The 26131-nt window shown below is 37.4% G+C and overlaps 3 protein-coding genes and 1 long non-coding RNA gene across 13 annotated transcripts in view; 3 read left to right on the top strand and 1 right to left on the bottom strand.

Moving 5' to 3' along the window:
• The window catches only part of Vha100-1 (V-type ATPase subunit a family protein Vha100-1), a 60553-nt gene extending 55499 nt beyond the window's left edge, over positions 1-5054 (top strand). For all 4 annotated transcript variants that reach the window (XM_069822572.1, XM_069822573.1, XM_069822571.1 and 1 more), the window contains one exon: positions 3438-5054. In XM_069822572.1, coding sequence (XP_069678673.1) covers positions 3438-3540 — 103 coding nt within the window. In that variant the 3' untranslated portion in view covers positions 3541-5054. The remainder of the gene's footprint in view (positions 1-3437) is intronic.
• The window catches only part of LOC138696994 (uncharacterized), a 164614-nt gene that overhangs the window by 69127 nt on the left and 69356 nt on the right, over positions 1-26131 (bottom strand). The window lies entirely within an intron of this gene.
• Positions 6502-7782, top strand: LOC138696991 (phosphatidate cytidylyltransferase, mitochondrial). Its single transcript, XM_069822569.1, has one exon. The coding sequence runs from the start codon at positions 6502-6504 to the stop codon at positions 7507-7509; it is 1008 nt and encodes a 335-aa protein (XP_069678670.1). The 3' UTR covers positions 7510-7782.
• The window catches only part of LOC138696990 (armadillo repeat-containing protein 3), a 35144-nt gene continuing 16838 nt past the window's right edge, over positions 7826-26131 (top strand). For 3 of the 7 annotated variants that reach the window (XM_069822567.1, XM_069822561.1, XM_069822568.1), the window contains exons 1-4: positions 7826-7962; positions 17291-17464; positions 20222-20449; positions 22481-22639. In XM_069822567.1, coding sequence (XP_069678668.1) covers positions 17327-17464; positions 20222-20449; positions 22481-22639 — 525 coding nt within the window. In that variant the 5' untranslated portion in view covers positions 7826-7962; positions 17291-17326. Of the gene's footprint in view, positions 7963-17290; positions 17465-20221; positions 20450-22480; positions 22640-26131 lie in introns of those variants that run through there. The other 4 variants (XM_069822562.1, XM_069822563.1, XM_069822566.1 and 1 more) reach the window with 4 other exon arrangements.

Here is a 26131-nt window from a genome sequence, read left to right as displayed (position 1 = left end):
TATGATCAGAGTCATTCCTTCTAGTGGAAATAATGATTATGTTGATGACGACAGAATTACAAGAGCAGTTATGAGTATTTTCAACACATTTTAAATTGAGTGTAGCTCGAAGCATCATCTTCCTGTGCTTATAAATCGGAACTTCATGAAGGACGTAAGCTTGAGACTCTGTTAGCGTAGCCATCATATCCGGCAATACAAGCAATCGCAGATACACATACAGAACTTCGCTGACTGATCAATTATCACTCAATTTGGAGTATCTCCGTTCAAATCCCGAAGCATGTCTTTCTCGTCACTATCATTTTCATTTGTTTTTCATCATTCTGGGATTTAACCAAACAAACTTATGCATAGGCTATGTCTGTGAATATCTGATCCAATGTGATAATGTTTCTTCATGTCTCCATTATGAAAAGTAATATTCAATTCAATTCAATTTATTAAGCCATTAAACATTCAGTGATAGGCTTCGTCACAAAAAAAAAAAAAAACTTACATTTGAAAATACACACATAATTGAAAACAGTAATTAGAATGAAAACACAAAACATTTTGAAACTCTAAAATTAATGAAAACACTTCACTCTTATGTAATAATTGTAACTAATCTAAATAACTTTATTTATTAAAAAATAATTTCGTATGAATTTATGTGAAGAAACTCATCTACAGAGTAGAAAGGATTAATTAAAAGCCAATTATAAAATCTAGCTTTGAAACTATTGTTTGGTAACTTATAATATTGACTGGGAAGCTTATTATATAATTTCATCCCCATGACAGAAAAATTTGTACTAGTTTTATGTGCTTCAAGTAATATTTTCAAAATAGAGACAGATAATCTGGAAAGAGGCTATTACAATAGAAGGAACTGTTCACATTGGGACATACACTACTGATTTAATTGATGGGGAAGGGAGCACATATAGAAAAACCAAGGAAATGCTGTGAAAATGTTGTCAATAATTTTATTTCAGAAAATAGGTTGATATCTAAAGCCTGATAATAGTTGTACATCTTCAAGCTGTCACTGATATCATATTTCATCCAAACAAGTTGTTCTCTTCTAGTATTTTGCACTACATCATTACAGTTTCTGATGTCTCTAAGGCTCGTTTTGTATCAGTGATATTAAAGATTTCTGACTCTGTCTTCCCTCTGAATCTCTTGTTGGTATCACCCACGTTTGTGCTGCGTTATACCAAATAACTTGTGTAAATAAACACTTTAACCTACATTTTGAAAATTCTAATGTCTTAATATGTCGGAAATATTTCCCCTCAATGATGTTGAATTTTGACTGTGTTCTTTTACATCATACATTATTTGCATTCAAAATATTGAGCTTGGCTAGAATTTGTCTTTCTATTATAGAAATAAGTCAATTTTTGTGGCCTTTGATTTGCATCTACTTTTGTATAATGTTTTTCAAGGCATATTCTCATCTTCTAATGTCAGTGTCGGAGATTTTATTTCATTCTCTTTCTAGGGATTCAGTGAAGGGCAATGGTGCCTTTGCTGTTTATCTGCATTGTAGTAACTGGCTGCTATCCAGTTTTCTGTTATCCTCCTCACAGATAGTACAGGTTTCTATGGTGGAATACCAAAAGTCTGTTTCTGATCACATTCACAGTGAAAGCCTAAAAACGCATGTAATTCCATTATTATTGCATCTGTAACCCCCTTGGAGATTCTGCATTGAAATCTATACTAATGATTGTGTTTTTTTGTTCAGGTGTTTAAGGTCTAGATTTTTGTTGTTGAGGGAGCTGTGTATTCCATTGATTCTATATTTCTATTAGCCTGTATGTAATCTGATTGCCTCAATGAACATTTACACCCAGTCTCCGACGTGTCCTTTCTGTAACCTTGGATATGGATCTTGACTGTCCAACTTCTATTCAGTTTTCCAGTATTCTTTCTAAATATTGAAGTGCAAGAAAGCAAATCCTTGAAGGCTGCATTTTCCATTGGAGATCCTTATTTATTTTATGTTTTCTGGGGTTATATTGGGTTCATTTGTGATTGTCATATCTTTTTTTCTCTGTTATAAAATATGCTTCAGTTCTGTATATTTCCGAATCTTTGGGCCTCCAGGATTCCACTGGAGGATTTTGAAGCTCTAAGTTGTGATAACATTTTTTCTTCTTCATCTTGAGAAAGTATAATAATATATAGTGAGGTACAAATGATGCTGTGGTAAAACACTACAGTCGAGCCGTTCTTATTTCCAGCGTGGCCACGCCTTCTCGACTTTTGGCACGAAGAAGGTAGGCAATAGCGGTGTTGCTAAATCTCTGTCAAGCCAATAGTGAACGGACGCAGTTCTAATAGCTGGTTGTCGAACAATCAGTCGGTATTGTTGTTAGTGCTGTGTTATCACTGAGTTTTCAGCATCACAATGCCGCGGTGGAGTCGGAAGACCAATTCACAAAGCAGAGAAATGATTCTTAGCGTTAGAGATTATTTCGAAAATGAACGTAAAATAAGAGTAGTTTATTGCCTTTAATGCAAGTGGTGCAATGAACAGCTGATGCGTGTGATGTGAACAAGTGCACGGTTTCTCAAATAACGACAGAGAAGTACGGACAATCCGGCAAAGAAGAAAATAAACTGAGAACTATGGCGGCGGCAGTACTAACAATGATTGTAGTGATCTAGGCGTAGCACCTCTAAATTGAACAATACCGTTAGGCAAGGTTCTTCGTGTAATTTTTTTATGTAGCAATGACATCATGACAAAATTTTTAATACTAACACATTTTACTTAATTTACAGGATGTGTGGTTTTAGTTATTCATTCACATAAAAAATGTCTATTTATTATATTTCACAGCTTTCTCCCATTTTAGTAATTTCTAATATTGTTTCTGTATTCACGAAAATCGTTACTTCAAATGGTCGGAAAAACCAATTATAGCACAACATGGTAAGTCTTCTGTGTCCTGGGATGCTAGGATCAACAATAACAATAATATATAATATTATGTATTCATATATTACTAATTATTTATTGTAGGAAATAATTTTTCGTTCGATGTTTAAGACTAGACATGTGCTAAAACTTCGTTAAGAGTACAAGGGTAGACTTGACAACACAGTAACATCCACCGTGAGCGGGAAGCGGTATGTCGTCTGCATAACCTTGACGACAACCACTGCCAGTGAAGCTGTTGTATGATTTGCTGCCGGAAATAAGAACGGCTCGACTGTAGGATTTTGGCTGTTGTGGTAGATTGTTTTGGCATTAGCTCATCCCTCCCAAATCTATATTTTTTTAATAATTACTTTACTAAAGTATCTTTTGGACTATATTGCCTTTGTAAGAAAATTATTAAAATGCTCATGTAATGGACATGGTTGCTCTTGTTAATGGGACCAAGTGAATGAGTTGTACAGATTTCCATGTATTAATGCTGGACATTATTTTGCAGGGTGGAGTTCCAAAGCAAATTTTACCAAGGCACAGGTTATAATTTTCAGCCGTTTTCTTTCGAAGCAATTTTGGATTCTGCTGCCCAAGGACCTGAAGAATAAGAGTAGGGTCGTTGTTTAATACAGAATGTGAAGTATTGTCTTAGTTTTGTATGTATGTATTGTTACGTAAAATAATAAATAGACGATAGATACCCTTTTTGTAAATTTTGCTACAGCATGACCTTCTAAAAGTTGGGTTTGATAAGGAAGTTTACATACCTGTAATGAAACAGTATTGTACCAATCTGCAGCAGTAGAACTGCACTTGTCAAGGAGTGCTAGTTTTGTTTGAGTTCTAGTTTCAAACAGTGCTTTGAATTAAGAAAATTGTTACTTTGTTTTTTGTCCACACGTTATACTTCTAAGATCCCCCTTTCACATTTAAAATCATTGAGTACAAGATAAGCTCAGCATTCCATAATGTTGCATTTAGTGTGGACTGCAGCACAAGACAGACTTCCTTGCCAACCCTCTTGTGTACATGAACTGTTCTCTCTGCGTACTTAACATCACTGGGAAGGTTGGACAGATATGTAGTAAATTTCATGACAGAATAACTTGCAACTAATAGATCTGACGTGGCTAATTAATATTCTTAGTTTAGTGTCTATATGTGTATGTGTATATAATATAAATTGTCATGAATACTCTTGTGTAAATAATAGTAATTATCAGATTGTATTTATGTGTACAGATTGAATTAAGATCATGTTAAATACAGTACAGACTCTGATCTTGAAATTATGTTGTCTGGTTATTTAAAGATCAGCATCGTAATATATCCTAACAGAGTAAATGTGTATAATTTTGTGGATTGTATGTAAAATGTACTATATTCACTTCACTTGTTATACTGAAGTATGAGAAATTGTCTAAAGTAAGGCACCACCAGTTTGGCATATATCGTAAGAAACGAAATCCATGGTGTTGTAATTTGTACACTTTCATTTTTTAAACAATCATAAAATTGTACTTCAATTTCGCATATTAATTTGTAGTCACACAAAATATCATTGTCGTTCTTTAAAATAAGTAAGAAATGGAGATGTATCAGGAAGGATGGCGTAGAATTACTTGATACTTACAGATCGTTTCCGTAATATACCTGTTCATAGAAAATGTTAATCAGTAGTGACAGTTCAGTTATTTCTCTTGAGGTGTTTTAACGAAATTAGAGCTAGGAATCTTGGAACTTGCATTGTACGTTATACAACTGTCATAAATCTAAAACGTACATATTTTGTGTTTAAACAATTTCTGCATTTTTAAATATTGTAATTTGCCTTTGAATTTGATGCACAGTTAATTGCCAAGTGTAGCAATCAACAAAATCAACTTCAGTAAAAGTGAGTGACTACAGTCAATGTACAACGATTGAGTTATTGTTATTGCATATCTTAGCGGTCTCTGATCACATCACGTGTCGATGCTCATTTGTTAACAGTATTACACTACGCTAAGATTTGCATGTTGTATGTATACCACATTCCCAAAGGCTGGTTTTTATGTGGACAATGTAAAATTAAATACTTTGTAGTCTGTCAAATAAAGTAGCAGAAACTATCAATCTCTCACTTGATATCTTGTCTGTCCAAAGAAAGTTGAATCTTAAGTAATTATCTTTTATACACTCGCACTCGTCTTAGCATGACCAGTCCTACGCTATGGAAGTGAAGCATGGACTCTAAGGAAATGAGATTCATGTGCCGAACAGCTGGCTATACTAAGTGGGACCATAAAAGAAACGAAGACATCTTAAAGGAACTCTATACTAGCAGACATATGTCACTCTCAAGGTAACTGGCATCAGCATGTGAGGCATATGTCTAGGACTAGAATCCTGCATTACCAACCTAGAGGCAGGAGAACTGCACGCATTGTACTCTTCACTTGACATAATTAGAAATATTAAATCCAGACGTTTGAGATGAGCAGAGCATGTAGCACGTATGGGCGAATCCAGAAATGCATGTAGAGTGTTAGTTGGGAGGCCGGAGGGAAAAAGACATTTGGGGAGGCTGAGCAGAGCCGAGACGTAGATGGGAAGATATTAACATGGATTTGAGGGAGGTGGGATATGATGATAGAGACTGGATTAATCTTGCACAGGATAGGGACCAATGGCGGGCTTATGTGAGGGCTCCTTAAAAGCCATTCGTAAGCAAGTAAACAGTTTTGTTCTAGAGTCGAGATCTAGTTTTCTCTCCCCCCCCCCCTCCCGCATGTGGTAGTTCTGTTAGTGGGATTGGCAACGCTAAATGAGCAGAGATTCAGCCGTTGCTTACGAGATCATTACAAGGTCTAGTATTTACAGTCACGAAAGTCAATATGTAGTAAATATGCATCCATTGACAGTTGCTAACCACTAGGATCGCTACTATCTTCTCATTACAGACAATGCGAAATAGTACCTGCACAGTCTATTGTTTCTAGTACCCCTCATAAACTCAAGCTTCGTGACTATATATTAGACTGAGATTATTGTAAGCAAAGACGTTGTAGAAATATGATCGTAAGCAACTGATCCAATAGACAAGTGTGTGTAAGAAGCTGAGAAGATAAAAAGAGGTAAGGAGGAAGTGGAGAGTCGGTTGGCAACAGTGTCCAAAGTTGCCAATTCAGCGGTTTCCCGCTAGATCTGGCGTTTTTCTGTGTTACTTTAGCGGATAAAATTGATGAAATTTGTATTACATTACTAGTATCTTAGATCATAGCTATTATAGGGATTTAACGGGTTTTTTTTAGCACTTAAAACGCAAAAACAATATCACTTTACATTGACAATAGACTATAGCAATTTAGCGAGTTTTTAAGAATCTCATTGGCAACACTGTCTTTAACGGGAGCTGGAATCCGCTAGGCTAGTAATACAACATGAGAAGTGAACATGTGAATAGTCGCGAAACATGTTTACTGTTAAAAACGGTTGTTGATTATTAATTGACTGTGACATGTATAGCAGAATAATCAAGTTGCGTGGGTTTTGGTTAATTTAAATAAGCGAAACTAAAAATCTTTCCTATGGCAGCAACTAAAGCACTTGTTGGAATTTCATCTAAATACAGCAGGATTTTACTTTCTACATTTCCTCAGAATTTCACATATTGTTTTGCTTACGGTTCCGGAGTCCTCAAGCAGTCTGGCTCTGATATTACAAAGAATATGGTGGATATGATATTCACAGTTGAAGATCCACCAAGTTGGCATAAAGAAAACATTTCTCGTAATCCACATCATTATTCGTCATTGCGTTGGTTAGGTCACAATGCAGTCGCTCGGTTTCAGGAGAACTGGGGTGCCAAAATATATTTTAACGCTCTTATTCCTATACAAGAGGAAGGCATAACAATCAAATATGGGGTGGTGTCTCGATCAGCTCTTGTGACTGATCTTTTAGACTGGAGTGAATTGTATTTAGCAGGACGATTACATAAACCTGTAGAAGTTATCTACAAAACCAGCGACTCAGAGCTTCGCTCTGCTCTACAATTAAATCTTCACAGTGCCGTCCACACTGCGTTATTGATGTTACCCGAAGATTTTAGCGAAACCGAATTTTATATCACCATTAGCAGTCTGTCATATACTGGTGATTTTCGTATGATGTTTGGCGAAGATAAGAAGAAAGTGTACAAGATTGTCGAGCCACAAATTGACGCGTTTAGAACGCTTTATGCACCAGTCTTGAGTTCCATGCATAACTTCGTAGAGGTGTCAGAATCTGGCCTCTGTGTGCAAGATGCCAGCCCCCTGGCGCGAATTCATCATCTGAATCAACTTCCTAGAACTCCTCAGAGGGCCATGGTCCGCCTCTGGAATAGAGACAGTGGAAAGCTGCGCCAGGATACGGAAGATGCTCTGAGGGCCATCGCTTACGATCCTGACTGTGGTGTATTCCTGGGAGAATGCGTTCGGGATATCGTGTGGGATTCAAGTATTCGTCAAAGCCTCAAAGGGATTCTCACTGCGGGCATAATAAAATCTTTACGATATGGTGGTAAAAAAATCTTTAAAATGATGAAATCGTAACTGTTTCGTCCTAAATGTAGTATTACATAATTAGTAATTTATTTATTTTTATTCTAGTTTTGTTTTTTCTCGTTATAGTAACATGTGTAATGTTATTATACCCCACACTTTCGTGGAGGAAATTGGAAGTGAAAGAAATTCGGACGAAGAAGGTCCGAAAGATACATTAGTTGCAGTGGTGATGTGATTAGTCCAGTTTTGCCACTAGAGATTAATTTTCTTCTGCTGTAGAGAAGATGGTAACCATAAGTTGGGCCTTTTTTTTTTTTTTTTCATCCATGTGATACAGCAAACTCCCAACGAAGTGAATTGCAGTGCCTTCTGACACAGCATTGCAATACAAGACACAAATGAAGGCGCTCATGCTGGGTGATACGTATGTGATGAGCTTGTCCTCTGGATGAAGGTCGGCCATTCTGGTGGTAGCTGCATGGACTTCACAGCTCAAATTAGGTAATGGAACTGGCGAATTGAAGGTTTCCCTCAAGTAAACAAAATGGTGGGGGAAGTCGTCTGTAAATGCATTATTTTGAAAGAACACGTTAGTAACTTAATCCTTACAATGGCAGAGTCATCCTATGCAGACAGCTCCTCTCCACCTTCTATCTAAAAATATCTGAATATTTAAATACTTACATAGTCACAATCATGCCATGGTATGAAAGAAAAATTCCACAACCTCGAGCGGGATTCGAACCTGCGACTTCCTGTACTCCTGAGCTATCGAGTTCGTTTCACGCCAAAAGCTTGAAATTCTCCTCTCATACCGGTGACTCTGTTATAGAGTACTGTCCATAGCGTCTGATCTTAGTCAGCACTGCTTATGGGTGGAAAGAAACATTGTAAATGTACTGTGTGCTGACTAGATCAGACGCTATGGACAGTACTCTATAACAGAGTCGCCGGTATGAGAGGAGAATTTCAAGCCTTTGGCGTGAAACGAACTCGATAACTCAGTTGGTAGAGCGCCTGACCGGAGTACAGGAAGTCGCAGGTTCGAATCCCGCTCGAGGTTGTGGAATTTTTCTTTCATACCATGGCATGATTGTGACTATATAAGTATTTAAATATTCATTAATATGTCACATCAACGGACGTATATACGTCATCCAACGTCGTAAGATGAAGTTTACATTTAAAAATATCTGTATCAGGGACAGCTGCTTGAATACGTCACTGATAGAATTGCTGTTACTGGTAAATGTCAGCAGTGACAATCAACAGCTCTTCTTTCCAGATTCTGTGAAAGCCTGGTGTATCTGCGGAGTAGCCATCTTGTAGGCATTGAGAGTAAGCACATCAGTTGCTGTAGTAATCATCCTGCTCCATCATTTGCTACCTGCCCCTTTTTGAGCTGCATATGGCTCGACATTGTGAATTTTCTCTCTTCACGTCAGTCGCGAATTTTTGCATTTTAACTCTTTGATTGCTGAATGCTACTTAACTGAGAATGTAGCCTGCTTTGTTACGAATCCTTTGATACCACTGCGAATGTTCTATCGCTTCGCATTCTCGAGTTACACTGCCTCGGCTGCCGTGCAACCTGCCAGTTCGTGTCTCAACTTCCACACTCCCACGTATAGGTAGATGACGTCACTTGCTCCAACTTAAGTTCACATTGGATACGTTGATCCTTCATCTGTCAGCCGCTGTTTACTTCTTTGGAATATACAGTAGCGTGCAAATTAATCTGAACACGACATATTTTTACATTTTCTGTCATTGTTGGCCTCACAGCTGCTCATATTGCTTTAATTGACATCTATAGTACGTGTAATTCCATTGTTGAAGGTTTGTCGTTATTATTTTTTTTATAATATGTGACTTTTGCCTGTCGTTTTGTACTTATAAGCATTTCAGTTGTGTTGAAGACTTAATACTGCAATCCTGTGTACATTCTGTCGTCTTCACAAATGGATACAACTCCACGAAAACAGTCTAAAATTATAACATTAGCAGAGCATTCTTCTATGACACAGAGGCAAATTGCTGCAGAATGTCACATCGGTTTGGCTACTGTTAATTCGATCATAAAACGATACAGGGAGACTGGATCCATCACACCCCAGAAAAAAGGAAACTGTGGCCGGAAAAGGAAGGCTTCACCTGCAGATGATCGTTTAATTGTCAGGAAAAGTAAATTAAATTCTAGACTAACTGCTGTCGACTTAACCCGCGAGTTAATGGCTACCACTGGGGCGAATATTCACGTCACAACAGTGCGGCGTAGGCTTTTGGAAGCTGGACGAAGGGCTCGTAAGCCTATTAAGAAGCAACTGCTAACCCCTGTTATGTGCAAAAAACGCTTAATGTGGGCAAAATTACATCAACACTGGACAGTGAATGACTGGAAGAATGTACTTTTTTTCGATGAGTCTCATTTTGAGGTCCACTGCCACCGTGTTTCTTACGTACGGAAAGGATCCGAAAAAGTAACAGCAGCTCATCTCCAACAAGCACCCAAATACCCCCCTAAAGTAATGTTTTGGGGTTGTTTTACACATGAAGGGCTTGGAGCATTAATACCTATCAAGGGAATGATGAATTGTGACAAATATATTCACTTATTGGAAACCAGAATCGTACCCCAGCTGCAAAAATCATTTCCGGGTGGCAGAGGTGTGTTCCAACAAGACCTGGCACCATGCCATACGTCTCGAAAAACTACAGAATTCTTCAACAAGAAGAATATTCAGGTACTTCCCTGGCCAGGCAACTCACCTGACATCAACCCCATTGAGAACTTGTGGTCAATTTGCAAAAGAAGAATGCAAAAAATGGATTGTTCTACAAAGGAGAAGATGATTTCTGCCCTCATTGGTGTATGGTTTCGCGATGAAGAAATGAAGAATATTTGTGGGAAATTAGTGGAATCCATGCCAAATCGTCTCAGAGCTGTTATTAGGAACAAGGGAGGCCACATAGATTACTGAGTTATGTCTTAGATCCTTTTTTTTGAGTGTTTTTGCATAAGTAATTACGTTGTTCGGATTAATTTGCACGCTACTGTATGTTGTGTAGTTTAGAAATTATAGGCGTAACAAAACTGACCTGAAAATGTGTCAGTCTACTTTCGGGGATGGCGTCCTAGTATTGAACCGAACTTATAAACGTAATCACGTCAAAAGGCTATTGGCATAGAGTGAGAGGTCCATTCACGCTGAAAACTGAAACACAGGTTAGGTATAGCCGGCTGGCATTCTAGACGAAAGAAACTTTATAATGGGAGTTGATTACCTATGTTAACGAACCAGCTGGATGACATGGGAGGGGTTACTGCGATAAGATAAGGGCTTGCTAGTTGGACAGTGAGTTAAAGGTCATTAATCAGGAACACTGGCTATACCTATACTGAGGTCGGATACCGCTGCCAAAGTTTCTTTAGGATAGACACTTGCACTACCGTAATATAAGGTCATGGAATATGACAACCCTGGACGGTCTGCATTGGAACACTGTATGGTACAACCATGGTCAAAATACCCACGACAGCAGAGACTCCTATTGTCATAAGATGCAGAGAGAAGCCTGTTCACTGCAAATTATTAAAATGCTAGTGACAAGAAAAAGTTATGACAGATGCCAGCTTGTCATATGTTTATGTTTCCTAAACACAGAGAAAAGTGACCATTGGAAAATCAGAGATTCAGTTTAACTTAACGAAAATGAAACCTCTTTTAACCATAATTGTCATGGCCTGGTATGTGTGCAAGCCAAGTCATTGCATGCCACAATTAGTTGGTCAAAAGTCTTATTGAAGTTATCAACAGTTTTATGAGATGGGTCATGTCTTTAGTAGGATTCTGAAGACTCGGCTGCCTTTTCGTAATTATGTAGTTGTGGTGGAATTCCATCAAACACGATTTATTCTTCTAATCTTGTGCAGTAATATTATTATCTTATGATTTGTCACTTTTTCAGGAAGTGAAAAGCACTTGACAAGTTTGTCAAACATTTTCTTTCTTATAAATCTGACTTTCAGGTAGGCTATAGCTCTCTGTAAAACTGACATGAATCATTTGAAGGGAAAAATTGTTCCGGGGCCGGATGTCGAACCCGGGTCCTTTGGCTGAGTGCCCCAATGCTCTATCAACTGAGCTACCCAGGATCAATTATTCCCTTTATATCCACATACCATTGACAAGACAGCAGAGACCCACTTCAGATATGTGGATGTAAAGGGAATAATTCATCCTGGGTCTGGTTGGTAGAGCGTTGGTATGCTCAGCCAAAGGTCCTGGGTTCGATACCCGGCCTAAGTGTGTGTGCATGTAGCAGTTTAGTTCCTTCATCATGTGAGTAATAATACTGTTTATTAATTTAATTTCTTCAACTCTTATTGAAAAACATAACTGAAATCATTAACACATACTCTCGAAATAAAAAGATGAACTTTTATTTTCTGGATTGCATTGTTGACTCATGCATAACAAATTTGTTTATGCTAAGGAATGTTAGTCCTATAACAATGTGGTGCATTTCACTAAGGATAGAAAGTTCATAGCCATATTTTCGGTATCAGGGATGCTGAAAACGCGAAAACCTGGAAATTACTATGTATTTTGCTAGTGTTTTTTGGTTTTACTATGTTGATTGTAATATATTTATCACTGTTGCTCATTTTCCACAGTTCAGAGATAAATACAGTACAGTACCAGACTTTGTAAGAGTTCACTTGTTCGCTGACGATGGTTGCTGTAGGAATATTTATGTAAACAGAGACAAAACAATACATTGTTGAGCATGTTATGGAGTTACGTGTGAAGAGCTGTGCAATGTTATGCTAATGTTATTTCTGTGTGACTTTAGAAGTATCTAAATAAATATTGATTTTCAATAACTATGTAAGTTTTTTATTTTGTCTCCCTAAATTATGATTGGTTTGTCAGTATTCAGTTGTGCACAAGCATTGTTCAATGAAGGCTTGGTTTATATCAGTGATAATAGATCATATTTTACTTAAATAGATTCGAAATATTTAGGTCAAGTTAACACCCAGTAGCAATTTTCTTTATGTCAAATTTAACCATTTCATTTTATTTACTTTTCTTATGTACACTGATGGCCATAATTCTGAAAACTTTTTGTTTTTGTACTGAATTATTATAACATTTGTATTAATTCACAGATTTATACAATTGAAAATGTTATTCATGCTGACCCGTTACTTATGGGGTTATAATAAAAGTATTACATTAAATCCTGAATATTTTAACAATAAATAATCATTACTAAGTGGGAAATTATGTTCTTGTCATTTAAGATCTAAATATTAATTTCAGATTTTATTATAATTTCCCATTATGTACTGTAATAAAAACTGAGTTTAAGATTATTGTTGATCAGTAGAAGCATTGTTGAACACTGGTAGCATAAAATATGGACGTCATTAATTTGTTTCTATCATTAGTCTGACTTAAGATTTCGTTAGGTGAACACCTGATTGCTTTACAACAAACTTTATTGATCATTTTATCATAATGGATCCACGAAAGGACTGAACATCTTCTAGGACACTCATACTTCGAGAAGAAGGCTACACAATCAAGGAAATTGCAAGAAAACTTGGTAATGGTGCTACATTGTCTGGCGTCCAGAAGATATGGCAGAGGTACAAATCCACAGAATCTTGTAAAACAACACCTAGGACTAGTAGAAAGCCTAAAGTAAGTCCAAGAGATGTGAGGCGGATTTGTCGATTAGCATTGAAAGATCGAAGGGAAATCCGCTAAAGAGATACAGGAAGTTGAGTAATCTGTGTACCATTGTCCTGAATGCAGCATGTATGGGGTGGTTAGATGTGTTGGTTATTTGTAAGAAGTCGTCGCTGAACGATTCACATCGTTTATAGTTCACTTCTAGGGTATTGTTACACAAGATGGATGCACTGAACGATTCACATCATTTATAGTTCACTTCTGTGAACGATTCCATTGTCTATTGTTACACAACACACTAAACCTGGAGTAATTTAAGCTTATTAATCAAATAATTCTACTTACTGTTTTTTATATGCTCACCTGTATGTAATTTCTATTTTATACATATTTCATTGTTATTTTCCATCCGAAGATCATTAAGAACGATGAATATTACTTAATATCTCCTATCTTTCTTCAAATAGTGTTTATATGCCATGTTAGTTTTCATTTGTTTTCATAAGTTAACAATGATGCACATTGGGAGCAACTTATAAGAAATTATTTTCCTACACAATCCACTCTATATTCACGTTGTTTTGGAATTATTAATCGAAGATGGTTTGCTCATTGTTTATTACATGCACATTTGTATGTAATTTCTATTCCATACGGTTTTTTTTTCTATCCCCCGATCATTAAGAATGGTGAATATTGTTCATACTTGTTTCTTGTAATTCTTAAAATAATGTTATGTGGCATGTTAGTTTTTATTTGTCGTTATTTACGTAAAAATGATGCGCCAAAAAATAATAATAATTTCGTACTCACTCCACATCCTATGTATTCACATTTTTTTTTCAGTGATTTATTAAAGAATGTACCGGTATTTAAAAGACTAATAATTTAGAAACATGTTACATAAATCATCCTTGTGCCAAAAGAGAATGCTCCCTGGACCAAACTGTCGTATTTTGCAGTGGTCGTCAGTACTCGCTGAAATGGGTAATAATAATAATATAATAAAATAATGTTGTACGTAGCATTTAGAAACATGTTACATAAATCATCCTTGTGCCATAAGAGAATGCTCCCTGGACCAAATTATCGTATTTTGCAGTGGTCGTCAATACTCGCTGAAATGGGTAATAATATAATATAATTGTTTTGCACGTAGCAAGCGGGGTATTGGGGCTGCAAGCCCTGATGATGATCCTAAGTGTAGCACATGATGTAAAAAGCGGGGTATCGGGGCTACAAGCCTCGATGATGATCCGACGTGTAGCACATGATGTAAAAAGCAGGGTATCGGGGCTCCAAGCCCCGATGATGATCCGATGTGTAGCACATGATGTAAAAAGCGGGGTATCGGGGCTGCAAGCCCCGATGATGATCCGACGTGTAACACATGACGTAGAAAGCGTGATATCGGGGCTGCAAGCCTCGATGATGATCCGACATGTAGCAAATGATGAAAAACGTGGGGTATCCGGGCTGCAAGCCCCGATGATGATCTGACGTGTAGCACATGATGAAAAAAGCGGGATATCGGGGCTGCAAGCCCCGATGATGATCCGACATGTAGCACATGATGAAAAAAGCGGGGTATCGGGGCTGCAAGCCCCGATGATGATCTGACTTGTAGCACATGATGAAAAAAGCGGGGTGTCGGGGCTGCAAGCCCCGATGATGATCCGACATGTAGCACATGATGAAAAAAGCGGGGTATCGGGGCTGCAAGCCCCGATGATGATCTGACTTGTAGCACATGATGAAAAAAAGCGGGGTGTCGGGCACTTAAAAGTGCCTTTTCGAAAGCATGGTGATGCGCATTTGACAAACGCAGTGTACGTACTTTCCAATAATCCCTTTTTATTTTTCGTTATTTACGTAAAAATGATGCGCCAAAAAATAATAATAATTTCGTACTCACTCCACTTCCTATATATTAACATTTGTTTTTCAGTGATTTATTAAAGAATGTACCGGTATTTAAAAGACTAATAATTTAGAAACATGTTACATAAATCATCCTTGTGCCAAAAGACAATGCTTCCTGGACCAAATTATCGTATTTTGCAGTGGTTGTCAGTGCTCGCTGAAATGGGTAATAATATAATATAATTATGTTGTACGTAGCAAGATCGATTATTCAATTGATAGGATATTTTATGAGGTTGTCACGACTGAGATATCTATTGTCAATTGCTTTTATTTGTCAGAAGGCCTTGACTGACGGGTATATAAGGACCGGCGCTCTTAGGGGTGGAGGTCGGGGTTTGGGATGGCTCACAAGTAACAAGGGAGAGAGACACCTAGTATTTTAAAGATTTATATCGTTCACTAGATGAGTTGATTCAACTAACCTGGAAATAATGTGAATCGTTCAGCGACGACTTCTTGTAAATAACCGATGTGTTGTGTATGTGTGGGGTGGTGGTGGTGGTGGTTGGTTTTCTGTATATTTTGAAAGTGTGTTTGTTTACAACTTTTGTTATGGTGATGTCTAGGAAATTTATGGAGTTGTTGTTTTCAAGTTCCAGTGTGTATTGAAGTTTTGGGTGTATTTTGTTTATGTATTGGTGTAGTTTTTGTATTTGTTGTTTGTTTCCTTTGTACAGTGTGAGTATGTCGTCTATACCAATACAAACCCAGCATTCTCTAATCTTCCCTATGTTCTGTCTTTTTCTTAGTCTCTGCATATGATTCATGTGTCTTACAGGCTCGCAAGAGATTTTGAAGAATGACCTTGCTAGTCATATCCAAGCGGTGAGCCTAACCAGTCCAGCAACTGAAAAACACTTAATTTTGAAGGTAAATCCACAAGTCTTAGAACAATAATCAAGGACTTGGGCTTTCAGTGGAAAAAAAAACAAGAACAACCAAAGTATTTTAATTGAAAGACACATTATTCGTTCACATGGTGAGGCATAAGAAAATAGTACTGTACTGAAACAAAATTATACGATTCAATCTTAGCCAATAAGCCAACACAGAACACCTGTTTAGCCGAAAACAACCATACAGCCTTACTACTTTGACCTTACCATCCCACCGAGTCACACTGAATTAATTTGTGGGATGTTAAGCAATGGGTTGGTAGTAGAAATAACACTTTTAAAATAAACGATGTCGAAGTGTTGTGTCGGCAAAGAATTGAAGAAATCGGCCAAACGGAATGGGGAAAAAGTATGTTGTAAACTGTAAGAAATTTAACAAGAGCATTGCGAGAAAGATGACATCCTGGAAGAAAGAATTGAGAGGATTGTGATTGAAGACAATGGGATGGAAAGCAGCGACGAAGATAACGAATATGAAAATGAAGACGAAGGCATGTCAAGTGTGAAAGAAATGGAAGACGATTAGTTTTTGAGTTTGTAGAGTGTGTGATATTATGTGGTATTTAAGACAGTAACATTGTCACTATTATATTTGGTAATGAGTGTACATTGTCCGTGCATCAACATGGGTGCTGTAAGTACGGAGTTCTTTTAAATATAATTGAATATCGGTAGCTAATACTGTGGGATTAAAAAAATGAACAGAATGCATGCATTATATTTAGTCAAGTAGTGACTGTACTTCCAGTAGATAAAATAGTGACTGTGTTATCGATGACATCTGACTCTGCTAACTGCCTGACATGCACTGGTTATGAAGTTTGCTGCTCCCCCCCCCCCCCCCCGCGTCTGTTGAGTAATTCGCATCTTAACTTCCATTACAAATTTTCATTCGTCAAGAACAAATGCTATACCTGGTATGTAAAAATTTATATGATCCATAATATATTCCTCGTCCAATGTGTAGATAAATACAAATGAAGAATATACTGTAGATGCTCCATTTGCATGTAAAGTTCGTAATAGTCAACCATAATTTACGTCACGGCAAATGTGGGCAGTTCTTGAAAAAGCTATTTCAATGTTAGGGCAGTAATGTATTGCTAGGAATAATCCTGTGGCAGTTTGTATTACTAGACAAATTCGGCTATCATCTGACATCTTCTTCTGCCCCAAACTTTTCTCCCGTTCACCATTCCTTCCAGTGCATCCTTCATGACCGAACCAGTTTCTTTTTCTAGCTTGGTGAAGGAATAAATTTATTTGGCACTGGAAGCTAATGTTTTAATCCTTTCCTTTAAGGTGTTGAAATTTCATCTACATCTGTTTGGTGCAACAATGGCTGCAAAGCAAAAGAAACGTGAGAATAGGTCCCAGACAACCAAGATAGATTTTGATCCAATTAGCATCGAAAGCAGAACAGCTGAAACTGCTGTACTAATGCTCAGAAGTACAGAAGAACCCGTTGTCTTGCAGGTGAAGTATCGTAAAGCTAGTCATGTAGCCTGCATGAAGGACCATTAATTATTTTCTTGCTGCATTTTGCACTCAGTATAAGGCGGGATTTACGTCATAGTGATGGATGTTTTTCACTTTATTGTAAAACTGCGAGTGCTTATGTTTCTCGTATCTTAATAACTCTGCAACAATTAGTGACTGCCCCATGATGGAAGCCAGTGCTGCAGTGAAGGTGCTACATGCTCTACACTGCAGTGTGAGATGACTAATAGTTGAAGCAAGTCCACAACAGTTTACAAAACTTGGTCATTTTTGAGACAACTGCCTCTTCAGAAATAAATATCAGTACATCATTCGATAGATTAGGGCAAATTGAAAGACAATGTTTTTTTCCTGTTGGAAGACGCAGTTTTTTTTTACCATCTATTGGGGACTTTGAAATAGATACAAGACAGTTCCGAAAATATGATAAAATTTCCAGATGTTTACAGAATATTAGTATTAGTATTATTTGTTAATAGTTCAAAAGTACATAAACTTAATAATTAAAACTGATATATGCACAAATAGTGATTATACACAATAAATATACAAATTTAATAACAAATTTTCTATCATATAACTATTCAATTTATATGATGAAGGATGAGTGGAACAGAGAAAAATTCTTTCCGGTACCAGGATTTGAATCCAGATTTTCAGCTCTATGTGCTGACGCTCTATCCATTAAGCCACACCAGATTCCCATCCCAATGTCGGATTGAATCCTCTCAGTTTAAGTTCCACCTCTTGGGTTCCCTCTAGTGGCCTACCCTCATGCACTGCGTCATAGATGTATGACAGTGGCACAATGTCCACACATGTGCAGAGGTGCACTCGTTAAGAATGACTAAGTGGCCGGGATCCGACGGAATAAGCACTGTCTTTAAATCACAAAGTGATTTTTTTTTTTCACATATATATATTATTATGATGTACCGAAGCACATATGATATTTCCGTGAGAGGATTCAATCCAACAACGGGATGGGAATGCGGTGTGGCTTAGTGGATAGAGCATCAGCATGTAGAGCTGAAAACCGGGTTCAAATCCTGGTGCCAGAAAGAATTTTTCTCTGTTCCACTCATCTTTCATCAAATGATGATGCAGAATAGCTGCACGGAAATATCATATGTACTTCGGTACATCACAATAATATATTCAATTTATGTTGGTTAACTTACACTTACGGTACTTCTGGTTTTAGTGCAAGTTTTCACCCTATCGCATTCATTTTAAACATTCAAACTTCTTTACTTGCTAAGTTTGAAATTCTCTTTTTTAACTCTATAATAAACAAGTCCATGTATTGTGGGTCCCTATCACCACGGCATGGAGCGTCCTCAGGTTGCGGATCGAGGAGACGGCCTCTAGATATGGAGGGTAGCTGTGAATATATTGAATAAGCAGTCGTGGACAGCCGATGAGGGGTGGTCCTCCAGCTTGGGGATTGGGCGAAGGGCTAACAACCCTTCACCATAAAAAACAGCTTGTTACGAATCCTTCAAATAAGCCTCGGAATGGGACTGATTCTTTGGCACGACCACAGCAAAGGAATGCATATAGAGTGTTCGTTGGGAGACCTGAGGGAAAAAGACCTTTAGGGAGGCCGAGACGTAGATGGGAAGATAATATTAAAATGGATTTGAGGGAGGTGGGATTTGATGATAGAGAATGAATTAATTTTGCTCAGGTTAGGGACCAATGGCGGGCTTATGTGAGGGTGGCAATGAACCTCCGGGTTCCTTAAAAGCCATTAAGTAAGTAAGTATAATAAACAAGTGTATATAAATCGTCCCTGCTGCAATATTCATCCAATTATCTTTTACAACAGACATATTTATATTTAAATTTTTGTTCCTCGTTTACATAATACGTAACTATTTCATGTAATGAATATCGCATTTAGGTTAGCAGATGTCGACAATATACTGTACTGGAGTGGGGGGAGATGGAACCAACAGCACAAGAAACAATTCATATCCTAACCTAACAACAATAGAGGCAGTCTATGTAAAAGGAACATAGAAAAATGTGGGCAATTAAAGAAATAGTGCTTCCGTTCGTTTACATGAATTGTTTTAAATACTAATAAATGTTAATGTAGACATTAACTTAAAAGTGTTAATATTGTTATGTAAAACACGGTGAATGTGTACTAGCCATCTGTGTGAAATTGTCTCTTAAAACAATTGTCAGTACCTTTTCTAAAGTTTTCAGAAGGCAATGATATGAGTACCCCACATATTCTTTGAAGAGCCTGAAGATCATTTTTAATTGCAATTCACACAGTGTACAAAATGCACCACCCCAAGTACAATCGAAATACAACCAATCATATTTAGTTTCCCATCGTTTGTTGTATTTGATTTCGCTTCCAACCATTTTATTCATTGGTTCACCACCAACAGCACTAGATGAAGGTAATATAGATGGAATTACCGGTTCACAGATTTCACTTTCACTTAAAGCCAATTGAGAATTTTCTCATTAAATGCTCCTCAATATGTCTTTTCTTTTTAAGAAAAGTAAACAGTGTTTTGCCTCGTGAATGATGTCTTATTGACATCGCTTATGAGACTCCCATCTGTCTTCAGACGGATAACTAAACAACAACTACAAACAAGTCTGTCATTCTGTATGTCTTGACTGTTTGAACCAGTCCTTCCTTCTAAGTTAATGTAAGTGGATGTTTTCAGCAGCCATCATACTTAACAATTGTGTTTTAATTAACAGGCTGTTTCATCCTTAGATAGATATGCGACGAAGTCCCCAGAGAATGTGGAACACCTACATGAGTTGTCAGTTGTTGAAAACCTGCTACCACTTGTGAAAAGTGAAGATATTTGCATCAGACGATTTTCGACCAAACTTTTAGCAGAAATGTGTAGTATACAAGCAGTGAGGATGAGTCTCACAGCAGACGACTCTGTTGTACCATTCTTCATCGAGATGCTGAGCACGGTGAGTTGGGAGCCTGCAAGCAACCTCTTGATTGAATGGCAAAGCATGGAGTTAATTCGCCTGCCTTATTCGTGAAAAAAAGGACATACATTTCAGGAAACAAACTTGATAAATGTCACACAGTCAGAGCTATTTATTGTACTATGAATGAGCCTATCAGGTTCACTCTCCGAGGGTCCTGAATGTTTACAGTCTGTCATAAGTGTGAGGGCATAGGAGAGAACAGTAATTTTGTGTTAGAAATCTAAGGGTATATTCATTTATAAATGTGCAAATGGTTTTGCCCACAATGGAGTGCAACAGCCCTGTTGAATCATTCCGTGTATTTTGTATGTGCGTAAAATCAGAATGGGAAGTTATGCTCTAACTCTTAAGATTATTGTTAGCTTAGTCCGTACACTGAAACCTTTCACGATGTGATGGCAGGAAGATAAGACAGTGTCCAACTGCTAGTATGCTGCATTCATAGAGGTCAGTCAGTAAATCTGTGCATCAGTCTCAGCTTTTCGCATATGCACACACACACACTTCATCCTTTCATATTGGAGTGAAAATGGCAAGTTGTAGCCGATTTAAGTGAACACCATATTTTAACGTTTTGGTGGCTACTTCATTCACACACAACCCCCAGAATGTCTGGAGGACCACACCTGATGTTGGTCGACGGGTCCATTGGAACTAGCTGGGAGATCTTGTTGATCACCAGCTTTCCCTCCTTAAGCCACTGGAGGACGATTTTAGTGCCATAGCAGGTCAGCACTAGGAACAGAAAAGTAGAAAGAGGAGGAAGGAAAGGGAAATTAACCCCTGGGCCTCGAATGCTCTAATGCCGTCGGAGTCGAAGAAAGTAAGAGTTCAGTCAGAGGACTGGACAGGAAAGGGTAAAGAGGGAATTAGGTATTGAATAGAGGATAATTATACCAAATTCAGTCATTAACTCATCAAGCTGACCAGTGCTAATTGATGAGTAGCCCCTCCCTTTAGTTCAGCTTGTAAAATTATGCTTACTAACAGCTGCACCACGGGAAGGTAGGGATGGGACATTGGGTATTTGTCCAGGTTGGTTCCTTAAGGCCTTCAATGGGAAGGATTAATGGCTTTCCCCCCCTGTATCCGACAGATACTCTTTTGCAGATCGTCTGTAGCTGCATTTAGATTGGCAACAGGCCATGATTGTTTGGCCAAATACCTGCATAGAATTGGAATATATCAGTCCCCTAACTGCCCATTGTGCAACTCAAACCAAGAAATGGATTCGGAACACCTCAAAATCTGTGCTTCAGTGGCTGACCATGATATCTTTGAAAAATATTGGAGTGCAAGAGGTCAAATGACTTTATTGTCAAATGCCTGGCATTAGAAAACAACAACAACACTTCATCCTTACGTACAGCCATAACCTGTAAGTCATGTAAAGACCACCATGCTTCACCTTCAAACTCGAGTCCATTTTTCACATGGATCTCTTTTCAGTTTCAACTTATTTATTCTGTTGGCTCCTTCAGGCTGTTGAGTGCATTAATTAATTCCTGCATATAGTTCTATAGTGTGTGTCACTTACTCTTCTCATACGACATTAGAAAAGGAAGGTGATAATGCAAAAGTCTATTTCTACATTTTCTGCATCTCTGAAAACAGACAGAGGATTCGACGTTGTCTCTCTCTCTCTCTCTCTCTTTGCCTGTGTAGTCAGGAAATATAAACTGAGCTTTAATATAATATTAATGTTTCACTTTATAAAGTAAAAAGAAAATGAAGCATTGTTAAACTTAAAGTAATGAGGTATTCATCAGATTGAGTCATTCCAAAAAAAAAAAACAATTACTGTCACACCTAACACATTAATAGATAAAAGATTAACGCTTTGAAAAAGGTGTCAGAAATTAGCCATTGAGGATTTGCCAAATATGACATAATTGCAAATGAAAGTTATGCCTCTTCATCATAGTTTGTGTTATTGTTTCCCATTATGCCATATCCTTACACAAGGAGGCTCGTGTGTCTGGAATTAACCGATGGCATCATTTTCAGGAGAGTGACACCAAAATGCAAGAATTCTGTGCAGGAATCCTGGCTGAACTGACCAGGGAGCATTACGCTTGTGTGAAGATGATGCAGAGCCCTGTTGTGGGCTTATTGCTCACTAGAATAACATCTGTTGACCCTGATATTCAAAAGAATAGCTTACAGGTAAGAGATAATTGTAGACATTTAAAAAAAGAAAGAATAATAATAATAATAATAATAATAATAATGATTTATTTAACCTGGCAGAGTTAAGGCCATACGGCCTTCTCTAACACTCAACCAGGAGTAAAGACTGCGTTACAAAAACACTACAAATTAACAAATTACACTACAATTTTACACACAAAACTGAATAAGATAATAATAATAATAAAAAATAAACAACAAATAAGAAGAAATCAGACATAATATATAACATACAGAAAGAAAGAAAAAAGCATAATAATATGTGAACAGCAGGTCAAAATAAATGAGGCATACAAAAAAAAAGACAATTATTCATAATAATAATAATAATAATAATAATAATAATAATAATAATAAAGAAGAATAGTAATAATGATAATAATAATAATAATAATAATACTAATAGTAGTAATAATACTAATAGTAGTAATAAAACAGTAATAAAGTATACAGTGAATACAATATTTCTAAGTACACACAATAAGGAAAATTAAGATTATATATAGCTCAACTTATCACATTAGAGATATAACATTATCGGAAAATATGAAAACAAAAATATAAAATAAGTTGAATATCATTAGAACATAAAAAAATGTGAATACGTGGAAACATGCAATACAACACTTGTCATAATAGTAAGTTAGTTTGGCAACTCGTCATAAGATAATTTTCTAACTTGGATTTGAAAGAATTCAATGTTTGGCAGCCCTTGACTTCAGGCGGCAGAGAGTTCCAGTGACGAGAGGTAGCAACAGTGAAGGATGAGGAATACAGAGACGATGCGTGAAGTGGAATTTCTAGCGTGTTATCGCGTTGTGCTCGAGTATTAATATTATGATAGCGAGAGAGAGTATGAAATCGAGCGAATAAATAATAGGGGGATGAAGAGTGCATAATTCGATATAAGAGAGAAAGTGAGTGCAGTTTTCTCCTCTCATGTAACCTAAGCCATGATAACTTCTTGAAAGAAGGTGAGATATGATCATAGTATCGAACATTACAAATGAAGCGGACGCACGCGTTATGAACACGCTGTAGTTTCTGAGCGGAATCAATCCTGAGATCACTGAATAAAACGTCGCAATAATCGAAGTGAGGTAGAATGAGTGTCTGTACCAGCGTCTGTTTTAATTTAGATGGATAATGATACAATCTTTTTAGTGAATGGAGAATAGAGAATGCCTTCTTACATGTATATTTAATATGCGTATCCCAATTTAGATTAGATTCGAAATGTACTCCGAGATTTTTTACGGTAGAGCTAAACGGGATGATTGTTTTATTCAGTTTCACAGGTGGAATATTCAGGTCGTTGACTTCAGGAATTAATCTACGGTTCGCGAACAGAATAGCCTGTGATTTACATGCGTTTAGGTTAAGCCCAAATTGTTGAGACCAGGAAGAGATGGAATCAAGATCTTCATTCAGACTATTAATGCTATCGTTTAGTGCGTCGGGACGGGCTGAAATATACAATTGAACGTCGTCTGCATATATTTGATATCTGCAGTGCTTAAATGAGTTGGAAATTCCATTTATATAAATAGAGAAGAGCAAGGGGCCTAATACTGATCCCTGAGGAACTCCTGCGTCTACAGTACGCCAGGATGAGAAACGATTATTAGATATGACACGCTGCTGGCGGCCAGTAAGGTAGGAGTACATCCAGGTGATAGCACTATCAGAAAGGTGTAGCGTTTGTAGTTTAGTCAATAGTAGATCGAAGTCAACAGAATCAAAGGCTTTGCTATAGTCCAATAAAACTAGTACAGTAGCCTGTCGTTTATCCATGGCTGCGCGTATGTCCTCAGTAACATTCAACAAAGCAGTAGAAGTGCTATGGCCATTTCTGAATCCTGATTGTAAAGGGTCTAAAAGATTAAATTCTATTAGGTAGTCTGACAACTGCTTATGAATGATGTGTTCCAGAGCTTTAGATAAAACGGGAAGAATGGAGATTGGCCTATAGTCTTTTGCAGAAGTAGGTGAATTTACTTTAGGAAGTGGGCGTACCAAGGCTGTTTTCCAGAGTTGCGGATAAACAGACGTGATAATTGAAGAATTGAAAATATGAGTTATTGCGGGAAGCACGACATCGACTAACTTATTGATAAAGACTATGCTTATGTTATCAGTGCCTTGTGCTTTAGATTTAATGCTTTTAAGAGCCCTTCTTACTTCAGAATCAGTAATGTGCGAGAAGAAAAATTTTTCGCGAGAAGGTGGAGGATTAGCTAGGAGAGTATTAATTGTATTTCGTTTTGACTGTTTTTCAGGTCGTATAGTGGGAGGTGAGGTAAAGTATTCATTGAGTTTATCAAGCGGTATGTTTATAACTTCAGCTTCTGATGCTTTCTTCCCTACTCCCATATCACGTAAGTTATTCCAAAGACACCGAGGGGGAATGGACGGGTCGACGAGACTCAGGGCGTGACGGCGTTTAGCATTCCTAATGCTTTGTGTGGTTTTGTTTCTAAGTTTTTTGTAGTTGTTAAAGTTTTCGGCAGATTTATTGTGTCTGTACTTCCAGAAAGCAGCGTCACGTGACGTCATAAGATTACGAATACTGTCATTCAGCCATGGGGCAGGTCGGTGTGTGACACGTCTCTTCTTTAAAGGTGCATGTTTGTCGAATAATTGTATTACCATGTCATTAAAGGTGGCAACTTTTTCGTCAACTGTGATTAAATTAAAAATAGTATGCCATGGCATTTGTAGGGCGTCAGAAATTAGTTGGTCGTTGTCAATGCCTTTTAGATCTCTGTAAGTAATTACCTTAGCTACATTTTTTGGGCACTGAAGAGAGTACTCGGCAAAAATAAGATCATGACCAGATATTCCCGGAACTGGTAACTGTCCTGAGGTTAGAATTCTATCAGAATTATTCGTAATGATTAGGTCAATTAAAGTATCAGAAGTAGGTGTGTGGTGGGTAGGATTGAGTGGAAGAATTGTTAGATTGAAAGTTTCGAACAAATTACGCAGTTGATTAGTTCCATTTGATCTGACAGCCAGAAGATTAATATTGAAATCCCCCATAAGTAAGATATGTTCATATTGCGGTAAAAGATCGGCTAACGGGCTTTCTAAATCGGATAAATGTCCAGCTTTGGGAGGCTTATAAATAACTGCTAAGAGACATTTATGAAGACTTGCTTGTATTTCTACGAACAAATATTCGGGTCGTAATGCATCGCCTTGTGATTTTAGAATAATTTTAGGGTGCAGATCATTCCTAATATATGCGCAAACTCCACCCCCTCGTTTGTATAATCTGTCATTTCTACATAACGTATAGCCGTTTAAGTGAACGAGTGAGGAAGACAACGAGGGTTTTAGCCACGTCTCGCTAACAAGAATACATTGGACATCTATATTAGTGAAAATAGAAGAGAATTCCTGGAAGTGAGGAGTAATGCTTTGACAGTTTAAATGTGCTATTTTCAAAGATTTGGGGTCAGGTGA

The sequence above is a fragment of the Periplaneta americana genome, chromosome 3 (genome assembly GCF_040183065.1).
Source record: "Periplaneta americana isolate PAMFEO1 chromosome 3, P.americana_PAMFEO1_priV1, whole genome shotgun sequence".
NCBI classification, from domain to species: domain Eukaryota; kingdom Metazoa; phylum Arthropoda; class Insecta; order Blattodea; family Blattidae; genus Periplaneta; species Periplaneta americana.
Note: the sequence above shows the minus strand (reverse complement) of the source record. Positions and strands in the feature narration are given on the sequence as shown.